The sequence below is a fragment of the Chaetodon trifascialis genome, chromosome 10, assembly GCF_039877785.1.
Source record: "Chaetodon trifascialis isolate fChaTrf1 chromosome 10, fChaTrf1.hap1, whole genome shotgun sequence".
In the NCBI taxonomy this organism is placed as follows: domain Eukaryota; kingdom Metazoa; phylum Chordata; class Actinopteri; order Chaetodontiformes; family Chaetodontidae; genus Chaetodon; species Chaetodon trifascialis.
Window position 1 is genome coordinate 22,173,348 of NC_092065.1, and position 22,320 is coordinate 22,195,667.

The window sequence follows — 22,320 nt, forward strand, 5'->3', positions numbered from 1 at the left end:
ACTTGAATATTTCATACACAGGTGGAATACATGCTCAGTTTCTTTGACTCTCTGTAACAATACACTTTAGTCTTTGCAAAAAACCATTAAAAACAATTCACATTTTTAGCAGGCTGTGGCCCACTTTCAAAAGCATTTAAGCACTAAGACCCGTCTGTGTGTCCTTACTGACAGCAGCTGTGCTTTGTTGAAACAAGGAAGGGGTTTGCTGTCTATTTTTTGTTTATATGTTGTATGGATTCACATGCTGATGTATTGTTGCCTGTTCGTAGTGCAGAAGTGCTTTTGGGATGCCAGGCTTTGTTACAGCAGAGCTCTTTTCACTCAGTTAACAAAAATACTTCCTTATCTATCTGCAATCCTGACAAGCATAAATGTCATGTGAACACACATCCGTTCATTTCCAGTGCAAATGATTAAAATGGAAAACAGAATAAATTAAGAACACAACAGCAACTGAATGTATGTATTCATCACTCCTTGAAAAACAATCATGAACACTCATTGTCATGAGGAACAATAATAAATGCTATGTCTAAAATGTACTGTATACTCTCAAATATCATACAACTGTGATTTTTAGTGCAATTTCACTTATTATACACCACAGCTTGCTTTTTCTCCCTTCTCCCTAAAGTATGCACTGAGAAAGGAAGGTCTGTCACAAAATGTTAATCTGTAGGGGGCAGTTTGCATTAGCTTTTTAATTTGGCAAATTCGGTCAATCTACACAATATGAGCACTTCTTTCAGTTATACAAGATCGTCTTTCTTAGCATATTTCACACTTTTCCTCAGACATGAAAACTTCAATAGCAACCATGTTTACGTCAGAGAAATTCCTTTTCCAACTTTTGCAGAAGCGCACTATACCCAATGTGGATACTAAGTTACAGCATTATGAATTCAGTAGTTCTAATATTGATGATGAGAAAGTTATACTAGTTGGGATCATAATGAATAGTAGTGGTAGTACACAAAAGCTTCAAAAGTACATCATGGAGAAAATGCAGTGCGTAGCGCTTTTCAAAAAGCTAATGCAAATGACCGCCCTGCTAGCAGCAGTATGTAGCTGAGGTGATGAGGTTGCTGCTCTGCTGGTTCAAATCCTTTTGGTCTAACTTGCAGTAAAGAACTAGCAGGACATTTAAATTCACACGGAGCATTTTTAAAGCTGAATTTAAAGTTCTGTGTCAAGGAATCAGGGTGCAACTGCTCACACGTGTCCAAGCAGGTGTCTCACCAAAACTGCAACTACAAGTCGAGGCTTTTGTCCGACTCAGCATAAAGAGCTAGCAGGGCTTTAAAAACTACAGACTAACATTGCCCTTCTGCAGTGCATCTGACTATGGTGTCTTCCAGTCCACCATTCACAGTTGCTGTTTCCTACATTCCCATGGTCATCCATGTATTGCAATCTTGTGAGTTCTCACAGTTCTGTACAGTATTGCACGATTCAACTCATCTCCAGGAAGTTTCCCAGAGGAATATTTAGCGCTAAAGTTAACTTTTAAACTGTTGCCTGCAACCAGTGATGAGGACTCATTTTTGACATTGAATGAATCAGTGAGTTATTAATGATTTTTAGTAATCCAGAGAATGAATTTGCATTTTTCAAGCAGGTATTCATGGTTCTATAACAGATTCAATTCTCAAGCAACCACCCCACCATACATTTTATGAAATGCATTCAACCATACTGAAATCTTTTTTAAAGACTGGCTCCTGGACAGTGGAGTATTTTTTATCTATTTTTTTAAAGTATTAAAAGCAGCATACCACTGTCTTGACTGTTTATCAGAGTTTCTACGTTCTACTCACACTCAAGTCTTAACTGAACGCGTGGCCTTTGTTTCCAAATGAAAACAATAGTAACTTTCAGAGACGTGATGTCTCCAACACTAAATTTGGCTTTCAAGTTTTGGAAAACCCTGTTCTTGAGGCCAGCATCTGTTTTAAACATGCATGTGTAGAGCAACAAAGTGCTGGTCATCTACAAACAGAAAATAAATGACCTGTTGTCATAACTATATATAACTAATGATACAGATTGTGCAAAAATGCAGTGGTGTTCATGGTTTGTCAAATGAGAAGTCTATCTTTTTATATTTCCTTCAAACTTCACATTTAAATGGACAGAAGAGAAGTAACTCTAAGTCTCTGGCTACATGTCAGGCCTGTGCAAAGATACATTAGATGGGTGCTTAAGTGTGTAAAACCTCCTCTTGTGATATGCTTCCAAAAACCAAAGGGTTCTTCATGGATTTTAAGAGTGGCTTGAATCCATATGTCTGCTGGAAGAAAACTTCATATCACAGAAGGCCAACTCACCTCAGATCTATCTCAACACATTTATCATGATTTGAAATGTATGAAGTATATAAGGAGCCCTTTAATTTTCTGACACTCTCACAGACTGAAAAAATTCACATAACTTGTAATATACATTATGCTACATGGCCCCCAAGATGCTTTTTCTTTTTGTTTTCTTTTTTGCCAAAGTTTTCTCTTGTATACAAATACAGCATTTTGTAATAAGGATAAAATAATAAAAATATTCATTTGTACATCCGTAATAGATTCTTTACACAGTAGGAAGAAAAAGTCACTTCCACAAGCAGGAACTCCCTCTCACACAAAGACTAAAGTGCTGGAGCCAAGAATGCAAGTCTGCATCCAGCTGGCTTAATACTGGAGTCTAGATATAATCCTGTCTTAACACACTTGTTTGTTTGGGTAACTGTGAAAAACTTAGACCAGCGTCTTTCCACGTGCAGGTGGCGGTCATGCTCACAGAGCTGGTACCTCATAGGACCTCTGGCAGTCAGCTGACCAGGAAATATAAGGATACAGGCTTTTTCATTTGTAGGTACGTGAATGTAAAGAAAGAAAATAAAGCCATGTGTAAGAAACAGCCTGGCAGGGCCATGGGATCAAACTCATGTAGAGTGGAAGAATGAGAGGAAGAGCAGCTTTTGTGGCCTGAGGAGAGAAACAAGAAGAGATGAGTGTCAGCAGGGAGGCACTTACAGCCCCTCCATATTTACACATAGAGGAATGGAGCTGAGAATACAACAGTTAACTGAATAACCTGTGACTCTTGGATGGATATACATGAAGAACGCTGATTGTCTGATTGTCATCAGCAAAGATCAGTGAGAGTACAGTTTAAATCTCTCAATACGCAAATATAAAAGCACACTTGTTCCCAGTGTTATGCATGTTATTAGTTATCAAATAAGTTAGTTACTAGTTACTTTTCTCAAAAGTAACTGAATTACTTTGTCAACAACTGCATATAAAAGTAATTACAAAGGGAAGCAAATGTGTTATTTTTAAATGTCTATTTCACTTCTCCTATTAATGCACTCAGAGCTATATTATTTGTGTTACTGTGGGAGTAAGAATCCCGACCACTAGAGGGCAGCAATAACCAGTGTTTCTACCTGTAAGCTACGCTTGTAAAACAGTAGGACCAGGCAGAAGAAAAAATGATGCTGGATGTACATGTTAACCGAGCTTCGCTACAGCAGTTAATAAATAATATCTATTTGATCTACTTGATTTGAACCCAAGTTTCTTCAGTTTATATTAGAAATGAACAACAGCCTTTGGTACTGATGGGGGCTGAGTGCCACATACTGAGTGCCACCAAAAATATATGATATCACCAGCTGTATCCTTTTAATGTCTTAGCAATAGTAATGTAAGATGATTATACCAACTTCACTAAGAGGTTAAGTCACTCATTGTCACCTTCCGCTTCAGAAAGGACAGTCCACAGCACAGATCGATCACTGTTCCTCACAGCCTGTAGCTGGAAAAGCCTCTGTTTCCTGGTTCTGGAACATGTACTGTGGAGGAAAACACACACACACATAGACGTTTAACCTCTAACCTGTAATTTTATGACAAATGTTGTGTCTATCCTATCGATATGTTTGATATCTGTTAGCCAAGCTGGCCTGCCCACACATGTGCCAGCAATATCAACACCCGACCCTTGTACAGTGCTTGTGGCTCAACTTTGTTCATACAACCCTGATTCTGATTCCTCAATTGGAAACAGTACAAAGACAATAAATTGAATGTTTTACCTCATCAGCGTCATTGAATTTTGTAAATATATGCTTATTCTGAATTTGATGCCAGCAACACAGTCAAGTCATTGTGAGGGCAAATCACTTCTTAAATAATATTCATTGTATAAAGTCAGCCAAAGGAAGACATAATGGGGCTGGTATATGTTCAGTAAAAGAACCAATGCTTTGCTTCCCATATCAGTTTTGCCTCATGAGCAAAAAGGTCTTCAAGCTGTGCCTAAGCCTCCAAAGATGGTGACTGAATGTCTTCGGGTAAATTGCTCAGAATGTATGATGAATTACAGAACATGAGGCAAACATGGCACACAAAGACTCTGACTGGAAGTGGAAAAATCTGCAGCACTCTCTAATTACTGGGAGTGGTATTGACAGTCAGCTGCACAAACAAAACCAAACAGAGACGTAGGAGAAATGGGCTCTCCTTTAGATGAGACGTTACACTAAGCAACAAGATGCACAACCACAGCTCTGGATGACGGATGGTAATGACTTTTTCTATGTATGTAAGAGCTGTTGATATGTTATGATCCACGTTTCCAGAGCACTCACAAAGACATGAAAAGGAAGACAGCTTTCCCCACACAGCAAAATGTTCTTCTCATCAGATATGTGCACAATGATGCAGAAAAGGATGAATGAGAGATCACTTTGATGGAAAAGCAGGAAATGAAATAGTTGTAAGAATCAAGAATTGGTCATTACATAACCAGGGTGTGACATTGAGAACAAGTTTTTGTTTTCAGGTTCAAAATATCTCTCTAGCTGGTGTTTAACTTCCACCAGCAGGACGCTTGCACCTCTCATATCCTTCTTGCCAAGAGAAGATGGACACTACTTCCATGATTGTCTGTGGACAATGCAGCTAGAGCCAGCGGACAATTCGCTTGTTTAGCATAAAGACAGGAAGAAGAGGGAAACAGTCTGAGCAGGGACGCCCAGACTTCCCTCTCCCCGGACACTTCCCCCAGCTCTTCCGGGGGGATCCCGAGGTGTTCCCAGGCCAGCCGAGTGACATAGTCACTCCAGCGTGTCCTGGGTCTTCCCCGGGGCCTCCTCCCGGTGGGACATGCCTGGAACACCTCCCTAGGGAGGCGTCCAGGGGCAATCCGATAGAGATGCCCGAGCCACCTCAGCTGACTCCTCTCGATGTGGAGGAGCAGCGACTCTACTCTGAGCTCCTCCCAGGTGACAGAGCTCCTAACCCTATCTCTAAGGGAGCGCCCTGCCACCCTGTGGAGGAAACTCATTTCAGCCGCTTGTATGCGGGACCTCGTTCTTTTGGTCATGACCCAAAGTTCATGACCATAGGTGAGGGTAGGAACGTAGATTGACCGGTAAATCGAGAGCTTCACCTTTCGGCTCAGCTCCTTCTTCACCACGACAGACCGGTACAGCGACTGCATTACTGCAGCCGCTGCACCGATCTGCCTGTCAATCTCACGCTCTATCCTTCCCTCACTCGTGAACAGGATCCCAAGATACTTAAACTCCTCCACTTGAGGCAGGAACTCTCCCCCAACCTGAAGGGAGCAAGCCACCTTTTTCCGGTCAAGAACCACGGCCTCGGACTTGGAGGGGCTGACTCTCATCCCAGCTGCTTCACACTCGGCTGCGAACCACCCCAGCGCATGTTGAAGGTCCTGGCTCGAGGGAGCCAACAAGACAACATCATCCGCAAAAAGCAGAGACGAAATCTGGCAGCTCCCGAACCAAACCCCCTCCGGCCCCTGGCTGCGCCTAGAAATTCTGTCCATAAAAATGATGAACAGAACCGGTGACGAAGGGCAGCCCTGCCGGAGTCCAACATGCACCGGGAACAGGTCCGACTTACTGCTGGCAATGCGGACCAAGCTCCTGCTCCGGTTGCACAGGGACTGTACAGCCCTCAATAGAGGGCCTCCAACCCCATACTCCCGGAGCACCTCCCCATTGAATGCCTTCTCCAAGTCCACAAAGCACATGTGGACTGGTTGGGCAAACTCCCATGAACCCTCAAGCAACCTGTGGAGGGTATAGAGCTGGTCCAGTGTTCCAGCTCAACTTTCCAACTTTCTCAATTTCATGGAAATTTTAAACAAATTTCTAGGAAATGGCAAAAAAATAAGAGAATTAATGTATGTGTCCAAAAACAAATGGCAGCCTCTGGGTCTGAAAAATGAAACCAATGTGGAAGTGCCAAAAACTGCAGTTCCTCAGATGGCCACTCAAGGCTGGCTCCAAGAGCCAATTCCCATAGACCCCCATAGATTCCCGCTGCCAAGATGTAAGTTGTACTTTATAAGACAGAGGGAATCGTTGTAGGAACTAGCTGCTGCTGCTCGCACTCAGCAGTCTCTCGTTTAATTGATGCATTGCTGAGTAGATAGACATTTAGGATAATGCATCGGCTTGTCAGAGTGCAGTGGCAACGTTACAAATAGAACCAGAAATGGTTTATCAGGCAAACAAGTACCAAATTTCCACCCTACATCTCTCCACTTCAGCTGTTAAATGCAATCTTTAAAATGCAGATGCAAAGCCTTTTTTGGAGAGACACTGTTTAGTATAAGGCTGTTTTGTAGTCTGCCTGCGACAGCTGCTGGCGGCAAGAATGCTTTTCACAAGGTGAGTCACATTCAAGACTACTTAAGCTCCACAGTGTGTCAAGACAGATTGAACAGCTTCACCATCCTGTCTTTTCAGCGTGAGGGGGCCAGAAAATTGGACTTCAATGACATTATTGATTACTCTGCTAGCATGGAGGTTTATCAGTGGGCTCTGTGACACTGGAGATGCAAACAGTGAAAAGGAGGGTGCTTTTTTATTTTGAAATGTTTTTCTGTCAGAGATTTCAGCCATGCCCATGCTTGTATTGTACTGGATCCTGAATGTAAGAGTCCCATTAATCAGCTTGACCTCCATCCTCACCTTAGCCTCAGATGGGATCTTCTGTGAGCTGTGTGTGTAAAATCGCTCTTCTAGTTCACCAACTTATCCACACTTCACTTCCCATAGGTAGCCACATCTATGTATCGATGCAATCATTGGATCAGACAGGCCTCCTTGTTGACGGCTGTCTTCGGACGGACATTAACACGGCATCAAAATACAAAGTGCCCTCTCAATCACAGTAAGGACACTGTTTTGACAGCTGTGCATTCGCCCGTCAAGCATGTTGTAGATTACTTTGAAGGTTAATGTTGTAATTCTGTTTACTTCACGGCTGTCCAAACTGAAAATAAAATGACTGCCGCCATTACTTTTTTTTTATTATATCTAATGGTAGCGTAAATGCTGTGCAGTGTTTAATAATCCTTGAAAGTCATGGATCTGCTATTCAGAGTCTTAACACAGTGCTTTTTTTGCTCTGGATGACCAAAAAAGGTTAAGATCCAGCAGGCATAGTGCATGTAGGGGAGATGTCCACAGTTTTTCATTTGGTATGGGACATGAATAAATTACTTCTCAGGGAACAGCAGGTGATACAACATTGGCTTTACAAAAAGATGGGCAGGGTTGAGAGTTAATATGCTACCTGCTCAGCACCAACCAGCAGTCAGGCAAGGTTAGTGGCTAGCTGGTGAAGCATTTAGCAGCTAACAAGGAGTCTGTGCACAACAAACCAGAGCTAAAAGGAAAGTGATTATTGACTTCCATTTAGCAGGAAGATACAAACAAAAATACAAATGAATGCTAATGTTGCTCAGTATCAGCTGGATGTGTACACGGGCAACTGTTTGCAACTTGTTCACCATATCAGCTACATAAAGGGATGTCACTGTTGTGTTTACAGCTTGTTATCAATAAGCAATACACAAAGGAAGGGTGCACAATTTAACGTCTCAGGATGTTAAATAATGCAGTTAAGCAGAGGAGCTGCTGATCCATCATGATTAAAGGAGCAGGTGGTTATTTTCTGAGAGGGGAATCATCTTTCTCTGAGCTTGTAGAGGTGTCACATTTTATGGCTTACTGATTTGAGGTTGGACTCCATCTCTGTGAAGTTCCACTCAGTCAGGGGCAGGTTTAAACTGAAGGGCTACAGAGTGAGAGAGAGAGAGAGAGAGAGAGAGAGAGAGAGAGAGAGAGAGAGAGAGAGAGAGAGAGAAGGTCAGCACGAAGGAACTCATTGGCCACTGTGTGCAGTGACAGATACAACTACCACTTGGAAATGTCAAATATCAGCCATATCTGAATCTATGTGCAGTTAAACAAGCTGTCTGCCAGGCTGTGTCTGTATGAGCGTCTATGTGTGGTACAGATGTACTGACGTCCATAACAGCGCTGGCCCCAGCTTCCACAGTGCTCTGCTGATGGCTCCTGAGCAGCAGCTGCTGAAGCTCCTCCAGGCTCATATCCACATTCTCCACGGCATCTGAAACCTCCACTCTGCACACACAGGCACACACACACAGGAATGTGTAACATAAACACAGACACATGGAGTCACAACTTGTATTGTAGTGTGCAGTTTTGTGTGTGTACATTGCAGTCTGTGTGTGTGTCCACCTGCGGTCTTGCGTCTTGCCTACCTGTCCAGGGCGGGTCTCTTACTCCTCCTCTCTACCATAGAGGCCACAGAGCCCCTCCCCTCCAGAACAGACTGGACCATCGCCACGGGGAGGACCGGAGGTTCTGAGGAGCACACCTCACAGGAGGAGGTCAATGCCACGGCCTCTCCTCCACCTACACTGCCTCCTGTCCCTGCTCCTCTCACTCCCGGACTCACAGGCTCCTCTTTGATCAGCATCATGCACTTCTCCCTGTTGGTAGAGTCAAACACTGTCACTTAGAAGTGGTGCAAACTACCTGTAGTATAAGGTGGACTGGGAAAACATGAAAACAAGGCCGGTTTTGTTCACTTTGCCACCAACTGTCTCATTATACTCACTGTTCACAACTCTGAATACACTTCCTCAGCATAGATCACACATTTCAAGGCAGTTATTTCATGCTACACATTACCTACAATAAAAGATTTATGATCCAATATCCATGATCTCTTTCTCAATATTCTTGAAAAAATGGCTGTTAGATGCTGCAGTAGATGTAGAGCTGATTGCAGAGTAGGCTTCTATAAAGGGAGATGTGTTATATTACATCACTTTAGTCCACTCACCCGGTCTCATCAGGCTGCATCTGGAGGGCCATGCTGGCCTGAGACATGTCAGTAACATCTGATATGATTGGCCCTCCTGTCAGCCCACTAGTGGAGCAAGAAGCAGTATCACTGGATGGCTGAGAAAGAAGAGGAGCGGAGTGTGATGAGTGTTTGCTCTCGGTTTTCGTCTACTCATGTAAACACGCTTTTGCAAACATTTCACTCCCAAAAGCTGACGGTAATGTAACATCGCAGATTTACTCTACCAGACTACATGGAAGACATACGTCGTCAAAGTTGTGCAAAAGCCAGAATCTGACTTTTGGATATTTGTTTTAACCATTTAAAAAAATGATGAGACACAGTGATATAACTGCAAAAGCTTGGGTTTGTGCAGCCTGTAATAACACACACTCCAAATCACTGCACACTGCCTCCCTCTAGTGGTAATACAACATAACAGCTTGACCAACGGCAGCAGGTTGAGGGAGATTTATGTCCAGATAATATATTCACTATGATGTAGTGAATATGTCATGTTTCAAGTACACTTTTGAATTAGATTCAAATAAATGTCTTGAACTGCTGCAGTGAGTGATTACTTCTGTATCAGGAATGGTGTGTGATAAATCAGCTAAATCTAATTTAAAACCACAACATGGCCGAGCACTTAGAGAGGACAGCCAGCGCCTTCAAAGCTGATGTTTACTGCCTGTGGCTGCCAGCATCGTTTGTGCTGAATGTGGAGGGTCAGCAGCACAGTAGTTCTCTTATTATACCTCCCATCAAAATGTGTCACGTGTCACCAAAATGAAGATAATTACAATGACTTTTACCTCAATGCAATGCAATGCTTACTGGACTTTAGGGGTTATAAAGCAGTTATGAAGAGCGGTAAACACATTCGGTGTCACATTAGGTTCGTATTTCTCACCGACTGGATGTAGAAGGGCTCATGCATGGGCTCCATTGGGTGACTATGGCTGAACTTTGAGGCGGGGGGGCTGGGAGAGCCATCGTCCAACATCAGAGGCCTGGAAGGAACATTAGTGTTCAGTCAGTTGCAACTCTGGAGTCATGACAGGTGTGCACTGTCAAAGACAGCAGGGCATCATCAGAGCATTAATCAATTAATCTATTAACAGAATCTGTTAGCTGCGGATGGAAGCTTCATCTGTTCAGTTTACCCTCAGCATTTCTGCTGTTTTTGAAGGTGCTGAATGGCACAAATGTGGGTTTTTTGTTTACTCTGTAAGGACTCTACTACATCTTCTCTCTCACTCCTACACTACTGCTGTGTATCACCTCTTACACTCAGTTTCACTGTCATTTCAAATGCATGACAGCACTTTTGAAAGGTCATCAACTCTGATTCCTTTTTTTCTTTTTGTGGCAATTGTACGCTGCAAATTAAAGGTTGTTACATTCAAATTGTCTGACTAAGGTACGCATGTTGGTACACATTAATGCCTAAGTACGGCCTCACACTTTTTTTTTTTTCTGAGCAGTTTTACCTTTATAGAAGTTAATGGGATATATGACAGGGAATGCTGGGTCTGAGCCATGAGACCAGGATGATAGACATTCAGAGAGAGTATGAAAACAAGAAGGCCATACATGACTGCCATTAAAACATGGGGCAAAATTGCACCTTTGCCAGGTAGCACACTGACCCTGAAATACAACTTTCTATGGCACTTTTGTGTTCCAGCATGCCTTTCTTTTCTCGTGTCGGCCTTGTTCACACTCAGCAGCAAAGCTGAACCAGCATTTTTCACACACAGGCTGTAGCAGGGTCATGCACTCTGCTTTGCCTTCACTGTGTGTGAATATGTGTGTGTTTGTGTGTATGTGTGTCTGACTGACTGATTCAGCACTTGTCTCCATTCACAGCGCTTGTTGAGTTAGATTGTTCAGTTTGTCAGCTGAGCCAGCCCTTCCCTCTGCCCCACTGCGGCCCTGTTTGTCTCACTTTTGTTTATTGCTCTGCTCTGTGTGTGTGTGAGTGTGTGTGTGTGTGCGTGCGTGCGTGCATGCATGTACTCACAGCTTTCTCTTTAGGCCCACAGTGCTGGGTGTGTTAGACTGCATCTGGCTGAACAGAAACTGAATCAGCTGGCAAAGAGAGAAAAGGCACAGCATGAATCAGCATCCTCCTCAAACACACACACAGAAAACACACTCTCACTGACCCATTATTTCCTTCTTGAAACATAACAGCGGGAAAAGGAAAGTAAGTTGCATGACCCATAAGTGTGTCATCTTATTCACATGATACACACTGAAACTTTTTGGATTCTATCCAACCTATCCAAACACACCTGGAACAAAGAATGGAAATGACTTTTTGAACATTTTCACACATTCAGTTTGTAGAATTTATGGAGCTAAACAGTGTCATAGCTGCCAGTTCTAGTTTTGAGTCAATAATATAACACAGTTTATGCTTTTATGAACTCGCTCTCCTCTTTGTGGATCAGATATGCTGCAGAAAACATGGAAGTTTTAAATGTCCACATGAAAGTTTCCTGACTACAATCTGAACACTCCAAGACAGGAGCTAATGTTTCAAGTGCCAACCCAGTAAGATGTCCAACACTGGTAAAAGAGTGGGCCATAAAAGTCATGAAAAAAAACCTATTCAGATCTTTTATTTAAGTAGAGGTCTGACAACCACACTGTAAATACTGTCCTGTACTAGAATAACAGTACAAAAGTATTACATGTAAAATCTAGTTAAAGTTAATTAGTACCCAAGCAAATTGCCCCTTTCAGAATATGAGCACCAGAGCTCCCAAAAGTTTGCATCTTTTTATCAAGAGTTAAAGTTTAAAGAAAATAGTACATTTTCTTGACTTCCTCCTAATTTTGTTGCAGAGCAAATAAAACTTCATCATTCTCATTAATACATGGTAACCTCATGCAAATCCCAGCATAGGAAACTTGGCAGAACTCCAACCTGAGTAGACCTAATCAGAAAGCCTTTAATATATAATAATTCATGATATTTTCTAGATTTATCTGATTGCATATTTTCAATTTTAAATCAGTTTTTCCTGCTGTGCAAGGTGTAATGTACTGTAAGCGTTAAGAACTAAGAACAATGGGTGATATGATGGAACACACAACTAAACAAGGTTTGATGGCACACACACGCACGCACGCACGCACGCACGCACGCACGCACGCACACACACACACACACACACACACTGACCTTGTTCATGACTTTCTGTTGCTGTGTGTGGTTCTGTCTCAGTGAGACCACCTCTCGCCACAGTACTTCGTTTTGCCTGCAAACAGCAGGAGGAAGATGATGGAGGGAGTTGGTGAAGAGCAAAGGGAGAAACAGAGAAAACAAAGTCATGTTTCATAGAAATTGTCATTTCTTGTAAAACTTGTTTTCACTTAAAAAAATGAAGTTTATGAGCATTAAAACAAGAACATGGTCAGGTCCTTTTTTTCTATTTCCTCGTGATAAAACATACCGTGCACAAACACAAACTGTTTAATATAATCTAAATCTTTTCCTCTTCACAGTTCTGGCCTTGAATTTCAGTGCAGCCAATCTCTGGGACATTTTTAATACAGCTGTCATCCGCTAACTTGCCACTGACGAGTGTGCCCATCAGCCCTAACTCAGACAGAATACTCCAGCTTTAACACTGCACTCCTCCAACATTGTTGGGCTCATGATGGACAGTTTCAAGTATGAAACTGATCCAGCACAACCAGAGATATCATCTTCTTTATTCCATGGATTCTTCTTCCTTGTCTAAACCTGGAGCCTATGTTACCCACAATGCAACTTGACAGCTGTCTGTTAAATGGGAGTTTTGTATTCTGCTAGCAGTGGCTAATGTTGTCTCAAGTAGCCTGTAGAAGAGATGAGACATGGGCTACAGAGGTCAGATTAGCTCCCTTCTTTCTAACACCACACCCCCAGGATTTATTTATTTTCACACTTGTGTTCAGATCCAGTCAGCACTGACTCATGTGACATCACTTGAGGACATTTATCATACTGCACACAGCTCGCAAACACAGAGTGACAAAAGGCTTTATGCAACTTTCTGACATATGCAGTAGTACTCTCCAAGACCTTTGATGTGTAAAGCCCAAGCTGATACAGTCAGACTTCATCTGTCAGACACCACTATGCAAAGAGTAGAAATGTTTGAGGAAAAGACGGTGTATTTATAATCGTCCCTGTTTTAGCCCTCTACTTCAGCACAGTCCATCCCCAAGGCGGTGCACATGAGTGCCTTTTGTGAAGAGATGTAAAGAATAGGCAAAGAGTTATTTGGGTTTTTCCACTGTGTGATGGCACCATGGTACGTGCAAATGACTCAGCTGCCACAGTAACTGCACCACCTGGCTAATTCACCAGTATGCTATTCAGGCTGTCTGAGGGGCAGCGGTGGAAAAAGGGCACCAGCTGCATGCGGTGGGGCACCAGCATGCAGATAGTGGCGATGCATTCATGGTGAAAAAGTTCCAAACCTCTGTTAAGAATTGAAATTTTTTAATTATGTGACTCACCTTATCATGTGTTATGTACCTTAGGGGCGTCCAAGAGGACACCCTCCTGGATCACAGTGTTTGCAGCAGTTCAGTACATTCTGTCTCTTTTAGAAATGGAGAACTTTAATCAGGTTTGCCTCATGTGCACACTGATATTGTATATGGTAAATACTGTGTAACAGCATATCTGCATATTTAACAACTTGTTAACAACTCCTCTCCAACAGGAAGATCGTGGTCCATAAACCATCCCTGCCTCCACTTCACTGCTACCACTGGGTTAAACAAAGCTGAAGTAGTTAAAGAGGATCTTTACACTAACTTATGATCATTTCACTGTACGCATAATCACGTAGATTAGTCTGGGAGTAGCTCCTAAGGCCTGATTAGCTCTGACCACTGGCTCTATCTGAGTGTTGGTCAGTCAGTTTCCCCCATGTCCCCAACCCTTGGTGTCATACACTATGTAGCCCTAAGGAAATCAGTCATTGCTGGATTTGACGGTGTATTTACTTTTTTAACCTGCCGCTGGACAAAGTTATTTTACTGAGGCTCAGTTAAACAGCAACATTTCAAGTTAGAGAAACTGGTAACAGTTTCATAGCAGTCACACAGTCAAGCAGGGTCCTGCCTTAAGTTTGATGAAAGCTAGACACTAGACTGAAAAACAAATAAAAAATAAATAAAAAAAAATCGATGAGGGATAAAAAAAAAAATCCAATCCCGTAATTGCATCACACTAGTCCAACCTGCTCGATACAGCAGCCTGCATCGGTTTCTCTGTTAAAGCAGATTTAATGGCAAACCCCACATGAGCCCACACCACAGTTTCTTGCTTGTTGGTTTGGGGTAAGTCCAAGGGAATTTAATGTTATGACCAGTTTGTCTCTCTTAGCTTAAGAACCTATGACTGAAATTTCAATTTTATTCTGGTCGAGCTGTAAACAGTTTGTGACATCCAGACATGAATATCTAAACATTTGAAAACGGAATCAATTGTTCCTCTGTCATCAGGAGACATGGCCACATAGAGACATGTGATATTAGCTTATGGAAAGAGATGACATTACTCCTGATGACATCACCAAAGGGTAACATACATTATGTATATAAAAAGAGCTGGCCCTAAGATTGACCCTTGGTGAACCCCACAGGTTATTTTGGAGGTTTAAGAGAAGTTATTATTGAAATTGATTGAGTAAAATTCTGTGAGTGAGCCAGTGAGTGATTAAAAAAATGTGAGGACCTCCCCAGGTGCTGAATTAAAAACATTTTTACAAAATAAAGTTGGGGCTGGGTGAATGGTCTTCAGTGTTGTTATCACTTCCCTGAGAATGTCAGCATCAACAAGGCTAAAACTGTTCAGCTATGAGTTGTAACAGGGTTAATGAGGTGATCGATGATGTTGCTTCTGTTAGAATTTGTGAGGTTAGAAAAATAAAATTGCCTAGTGGTCTGAATTGCTCTCTGTAATCTGTCAGTCTCTCTTGAATTTACATTTAATGTACCTGCAAGTCCAATGAGCTTTGTTGGAGGGAGAAGCCTGCGTTCATAGATCTAAAGTTACATTATTCAGCATGTAACCAGCATTTCTGCTCTTCACTCTGAAATGTGTGTGTCACGTAAAGCAATTTAGAAACACACAATAAAAGTACTTTGGTGAGATGTGTCTCTGGTGGAACATTTTTTAAGAGCATTGTCCATGCCTGCATGCATGTCCGGACATGTGTACATGCACACATCTGCTCACCCTTTCTAAGAATGCCGTTATTGGTGTGTGTATGTGTGTGTGTTAGTCAGGTGAGCAGGTGAACATTCTCTCCTCTCATTAGCAAACAATAGAGCGCACAAAGCAGCTTCACCACACAATAGACACACAGCAGCTATTTTCAGCAACAATAGCCTCGAGAGAAAAAGTCAATTCATCCACTGGGTGATTTGTTCCAACTTAGCAAGAGGAATAATAGACATGCCTGTTGCTCCTCTCACATTTTAGCCTGAAAGTATGGTTGAAAAAAAGAAAAACAAGGAGTGGGCTGAGGGGGCATAAATTTGAAAGCATTGTAAATGTATTTTTTTAACAATAGCAAGTCTAAACCCATGTGCAATTCTCCATTATACATTTTTTTCAATCTTTTCCCTTAGCAATAACATTTTATATACTGCTACATACTTTCTTTCCGATCCAATGTGCAATACTGGAATACACTGTACTCCCTTGTATAGAATGTATTTATACAGTTTTTAGATTTTTTTTATTTTATTTTATTTTATTATTATTGCTACTGCCTGTAACACCCAAATTTTACCTATGGGGGATCAATAAAGTGTAGTTTTGTAGTTTTGTAGTTTTGTTCAGTGTTTTGTAGCTACTACGCAGTAATTCAGTCACATGTCAAATTGAAGTGAGAATTTCTTAAATTATTTTTTTTGTTTTTGTTTTTTACCTTCACACTATAGCCGTACTAAAGTGTAAGGGGGCTCAGGGGCAAACGTTTGTTTGCAGCCCCCTTTTGACCCCACACCCCTCACTTGTGCCCTCTCTGCATTGGGCATATACTCGATCTCATTCAAGTTCCCATCGAGTGCATGTTAAAACTGCACAAGGGGCTGTGTTGATGAGGGTGCATTGTTTCAGGTGCTGGCGAGATAATGAAATAAGATCCAGGAAGTCCAGTTTGATTGCTTGATCTCTGAGGTTGGAGGTTTATCAAAAGGCAAAACACTGTGCAGGACCTGTGTTAGTCCATTTTGCATATTAGCCTTACAAATCCCGAAACAAATTTGCAATTAACAAAATAACATACAACTAAGTGAAATTGAATGTGACCTTGGAACTCCAGTGTAGTTGTCCACTTTGCCAAGTTGGTAATCCAGTCTTGTTTCATATTACCAACTATCAATAGTTATTGTAGTCCTATTCACAGTGTTGTGCCTTAAAGCGTTCATTGAACGATAGTTCATGAACTCGTTCATATTTTGGGCGAATGTGAACTGAACGTACTGTATCACTGCCTGATGAACATTACTGTGAACTTGTTCATTCTGGTGTCTGTGAACGGCACGCTCTCTCACTTTAACTTCGTTCAATAGGGCGCCAGATTTCTATAGAGCCTTCCAGGCGAAAACCCAGCTGAAACACACCGTAAACAGGCCTTAATATGTAGTGGAAAAAACACCCAATCTGGCAACACCAGCCACCAGTGTCGTACTGGTGCATGCGTCATCAAAACAAAAAGCAGCATGTAGGCGACAAAGCAGCATAGAGGCATCGTATGATCATTTAAACAAGTTTTATGACAAGGTCGGTGAGGATGGGGAAAATCTGGCATTTCTGTGCAAACTTTGCCTGCTGGCTTTCAAAAAGAAAATCCACACTTCAGTCACATGGGGTGAAAGCTGCAGCTGCTACTAGTGTGGACTGAATGGACAGCAACAAAGCGTTAAAGCAACATTGGGGAAATGCTGTCCCCCTCAATGCTAATGTAAACCCTGGTTGGATAGGGGTTCATTTTCAAAATTTTGAATTATGAACTATGAACTGAACTAGTTCATTTTAAAATTTGTGAACTGAACTTTTAACTAGTTCATGTAGAAAGCGAACTTTCCCAACACTGTCTATTCAGATGGTTGTGGGGTTGCTTCAGGGGAACAGTTGTGAGTTGAGCACTTTGCTCAAGGGTATTTTGATGATGACTGTTCTACCAATAATGCAAAAACTAGCAAAACCTCCATAATCTACATGGAAGATGTTAACAATACGATGAAAATAGAAGATGTCACTGATGTTCAATTGTGGTGCCCATTGCACCACTGCCCCACATGAACAGCAGATGAAGTGGATGGGCTTTGTTGGAGAGCTGAAGGCTGAGGGTGAGACCATGGCACAAACACAAAACCCCTGTACTCACTGTTTCATGTCCTGCATCTGACACTCCATGTTGTCCTGTTGTGTTCTGAGAAGCTGAACTTCATACAGGAGTTTACTGAGGTCCTCCTGACGAACTTTGGTCTCCTCACTCTTCACTATGGAAACCTGAGCACACAAAATACAGCCTGATTCAGTAATTTACACAGATACATGTACAACCACATATTCACTTTGCTGTGTTGAGACCTCAGTGGAATTTTTAGGGATGCAGTGTCAGGAAAGTCAAAGCCACAAGCCTCTGCTCTATGAAATCATGAAATTCTTATGTTATGACGAAGTCTTCAGCCTATGTGGGGCCAATGGTGAGCTGCTACCCTGCATTTCTCTTGCTTGGTTGGTACTCTTACATTTTCTGTCTGAAATTACACTTTTACATTATGTGTTCCATCTTTTTTTGTTAGATGGCACATTTGGTCTGACTATAATGCAATAAATGCAGGAGTTTGATGACTGAAATCATGATCTAGCAAGTAATTCCTGTTGGGTTTAATTAGCTACTCTGCATGGCTCTTCTCATGGTTGGGAGATGCAGTGTTTAGACACAGAACAACTGCATTCACACAGACTATCATGATCTTGAACCTCTTAACCTCTTTATCCTCAGACAATAGATATACATTTTACTGTGTAAACACACAACGGTTAGTCTCTGACACATTGTGTATGTGTGCATTTTTGTGTGCGTGTGTGTGTCCATACCTTCCTCTTGATGTGTTCTAGCATGTGCTCATGTCCCTGGAGGAAGTACAGATGTTGGAACTCTGTGTCGTCTCTCTCAGGCTTCACCAGTCCGCTCTGCTCAATGTTGACCACCTTACGGAAACCATCTAAACACATACATGTCAGAGCAAACACACACGTAAAGTATAAACATATGCTGTAAATAAGAAAAGAGAAGAGAAGAGAAGAGTGTACTCACACATGTTGAGCTGTCGAACAAAGCTTGCCATATTATTGTGTTTAAAGTATTTTGGCAGAACTTCCTTGGCAAAGCGTCCTTGGTCAAACACATGGAAACTAGTCCCAGTCTGAAATAGAGAATAGTCAGGAATGAAGAGTTAGCTAACAACATCTCATACAGTGTGGAGAGGGAACAGGAGAAAACAGAGCCCTGCAGCCTGTAAATGAAGGATGCAGTCAAACTATTCTTCTGTTCAGTCCATTCTAATGATAGATTGAATGGTTTCACATTCATGATCAGCATAACAGCTTGACATGTGTGGTCACATGTTACTTCCTTCTCATTGCAACTGCTCCGTGTGACTGAAAACACAAACATTAAGATGCAAAAACCTCTCAGTCAATGATGTGTTACAAATACTCATCAAGAAAATCACTCAAACACCAAAAGAATCATTCCTTTCAATAATAAATACCAACTTCTCATGTCGTTTTGAGGTCAAAGGCCATAACTTAGCACAAGTAGCTGCAGTGAGGTTCCAGCTGCTAAAAGACAACTGTGTGGAAACCTGCTGTTTATTTGAATCTGCTTTGGAAATAATGAAAGAAGTGCAGTTTACAAAGTGCGTGTTTTAAGAGATAGACACATGCTTTACTACAGGACATATAGCACTTAGCTTCCAGTGAGGATCTTTACAGTGATAAGATGATGATAAGATAAGATGATAATTCCTGCACAAGTCATTCCTTAACAGAGATAATCACAGAAGGCCACACATGGTCTCTGTTTGCTATCATCTAGCAATGACAATGCCATAAAAAGTCTCTTAGAAAATCAGTTTTGTTCAGGTGAAAGGATTCAACAATGATTAAGTACTTGTAGCCACTTATCCTGAGTCAAACGTCAAAAGTAAAGTGCTAATGAATGCATTTTTAGTACCACTGAATGCACAAAGGTGATAATTAGGGCTGTCAGTTTAATGCGTTAATTAGATTAATTAATTACGCTGCAAATTAACGCGCTATAAAAATTAACGCAATTAATCATGAGTGGCAAGTCAATGCGCAAGCATTTTAAATTTGGCCCTTTGAGTGACCCGTAGGCTGCAGTGGCAGGTCGCATATTACCTGCGCTACTAGTCAAAAGCAGGGTGACAACAGACATGGATGCGACACCGGAGAGCGAGGCAAGCCTACTTGGACCTTTGAACGGCAAGTTTATTTATAAAAAGAACAAAGACGGGACTATTAACAAGAACGCAGTGATTTGTACCTTGTGTAAAAAAGAATTTTCCTATCACCGTAGCAGCTCCAGCCTCAATTATCATTTAAACGCTAAACATGTAGTTGCTGCTTGTGCCGCTAGTGCTACCGTGAGCTCACTCCGCCAACCCACACTTGCTGAGTTAGGAAAACGAATGAGCAAAGCCACGACAGAAAAACTGACAAACGCAATCGCAAAGTGGGTTGCTGCTGATTGCAGGCCGATTTCAATCGTGGAAGACGAGGGCCTAAAAGAGGCGTTTAAGATAGCGTCATCTGACTCTAATTTCCAGCTACCGTCGAGAACTACAGTGAATTGTAATGTCCTAGAATTCAAATTCTTTATTTGGGGACCTTTAGCAGATATGAGATTAAAATGCGATTAATTAGATTAATTAATTACAAATCCTGTAATTAATTAGATTCATTTTTTTAATTGCCGGACAGCACTAGTGATAACACTTCTGCATTTTCACCGAAGAACTTTAACAGCAGAACTTTTCTTGTAAAGAACCATTTCTACATTGTGGTATAGGCACTTTGAAAGGGTCTGAGTAAGTTTACATCTTCCACCACTGTTCTGGGCTTAATGCTAACGGCCGCAACTGATCACCATCGGGTCAGCAAGACGGTGAAACAACCTGCCCTGAAAGCACAGGCCAGCTAATTCTTTATTTTAAAACATCAGTTGTTTTGTGTCATTGATTGCTATATTGTAAGCATTACTGTATTTATATTATGAAAGAGAAGTAAGACCTGCTGGTAGCTTTCCTTTTTCTCGTACACTTAAACATGCAAATTGTTGGTAAGCTAAACAGGTGTGGAGGTAGCAGTTTTCTCATTAGCAAGACAACCCTGCAGCAAAAGCTAATTAGCAAGCTAAACAACAGCAGGGACCCTTGATAGTGACCCCTGAGCAGGGAACAGACGTCCTGTCAGACAGTTAAATTGGTAGCTCAATAAGTACTCACAGTATTCACAGTCATTATCCTCATAACATTTGTGATTTGCTCATTGAAACCTGCGTAACCCATTGTATGATCAGCCCTGTGCATCATGGTCTCATTTTCATCAAAGGTTTCTTCTTCTTGTCATAGCAAATATGGCACTTCTTCTTTATGGGTTGTGAGATAGAAAATTGTTTGGTGCATAGTCACAACTTATTCTTGACTTCTGTAATGCTGTGACATTTGCTGCCGATTACCAAAATGGCCTGTTACTAAATAAAGAACAGCGGGTCGACGATTAACACGAGCATTACATAGCACGAGAGTGTTTTCACTGAGGAAGACGATGATGGCTTAAGAGGACATAGTTCTTGTTAGACTGAAATCACATTCCTCTCAGAGTTGTCATGTACAGTAAGTTCTGAGGACTGACTCACAGCGCTCCAGCAGATGAGATGGTTGGTATCTGGATCCTCCACTAGGGTCCACAGCTTTGTGAGGAAGGCTGGAACATTGCTGGCGTAGCTGCCATCTACACCCATGGCACCTGGAGACTCCTGCATACTGGCACTTGTCTACTGCCAAGACAGCTCACAATATGAAACCAAATGTGTTTGTGTGCGCGTGCGTGCGTCTGTAAGGTCAGTGTGTGTGTGTGTGTGTGTGTGTGTGTGTGTGTGTGTGTGTGTGTGTGTGTGTGTGTGTGTATGGATGTGCAGACTCCCAGACTAGTCCATGTTTGAGAAACTCCACTTCTGATGATCCTTTACTGATAATCCCAAGTTTGTCTCAGTCTCTTTGATTCCATCTCAGTCCTTGTCGACACAAAACCACCTTTTCTCCAATTTTCACTTTGTTTTTTACTTAGCTGCTTCTCTTTTCCCGATGTGTCTGTTTGATATATCCTCTGTTAATCTAGCCGTGTGACCAGCTGTCAGTTTCTTTTTCTCTTTTGCGCTCCTCTCTCAGTCCTCCGTGCCACACGAGTCATCCAACTGAATGCCATGACAGAAGGTCCACGTCAGCACACACACACACACACACACACACACACACACACACACACACCATTCAAGCCCACTCCCCCATCTCTGGCCTCCAGCTGACAATCAAGAGACCGCCCATTAAAACAATACAGCCTCAACACAAAAGCTTGAATAATACACCACAGTCAAACCATCAAAAGCTTACTGGTTAAACTGAATAGTGCATGGTTCAGTGTAGCTGTACCTGTAGCCAGGTAGAAAAGACAGGTCTTTAATCATTTCAGAGAATTATCATAGATGTCTTCATGTTGTTATGAAGTGGACATACTGTACCAGTTGTGGAGTAACACCAAGTCAACCATACTGACCTACTTATTCAACGGATTCCATCACAGAGACGTTAAAATGTCTCACATTATAGGCTCTTTCAATGTGGGGAAGTGTAGGATCCTACTAGAGAGGGGACATAACAGGATAAATTCACCTATGTCTATCAGTCTTTCCAACACCACTAGTCAGTGGTGGAAGAAGTATTCAGTGTCTTTACTCAAGCACAAGTATTACAAGCAGAAAAAAAAAACTTCATT

The 22,320-nt window shown here is 41.9% G+C and overlaps 1 protein-coding gene across 1 annotated transcript; it reads right to left on the reverse strand.

Annotated features, from left to right (window-relative positions):
* Positions 1-3,793: 3,793 nt before the first annotated feature.
* Positions 3,794-21,310, reverse strand: hsf4 (heat shock transcription factor 4). The gene is made up of 12 exons (XM_070972903.1): positions 21,185-21,310; positions 18,557-18,665; positions 18,337-18,464; positions 17,618-17,742; positions 12,400-12,475; positions 11,230-11,297; positions 10,117-10,216; positions 9,201-9,319; positions 8,614-8,844; positions 8,353-8,470; positions 8,055-8,120; positions 3,794-3,853 (listed from the first exon to the last, which is right to left on the reverse strand). The coding sequence occupies exons 1-12, from the start codon at positions 21,308-21,310 to the stop codon at positions 3,794-3,796; spliced, it is 1,326 nt and encodes a 441-aa protein (XP_070829004.1).
* Between the last annotated feature and the right edge of the window lie 1,010 nt (positions 21,311-22,320).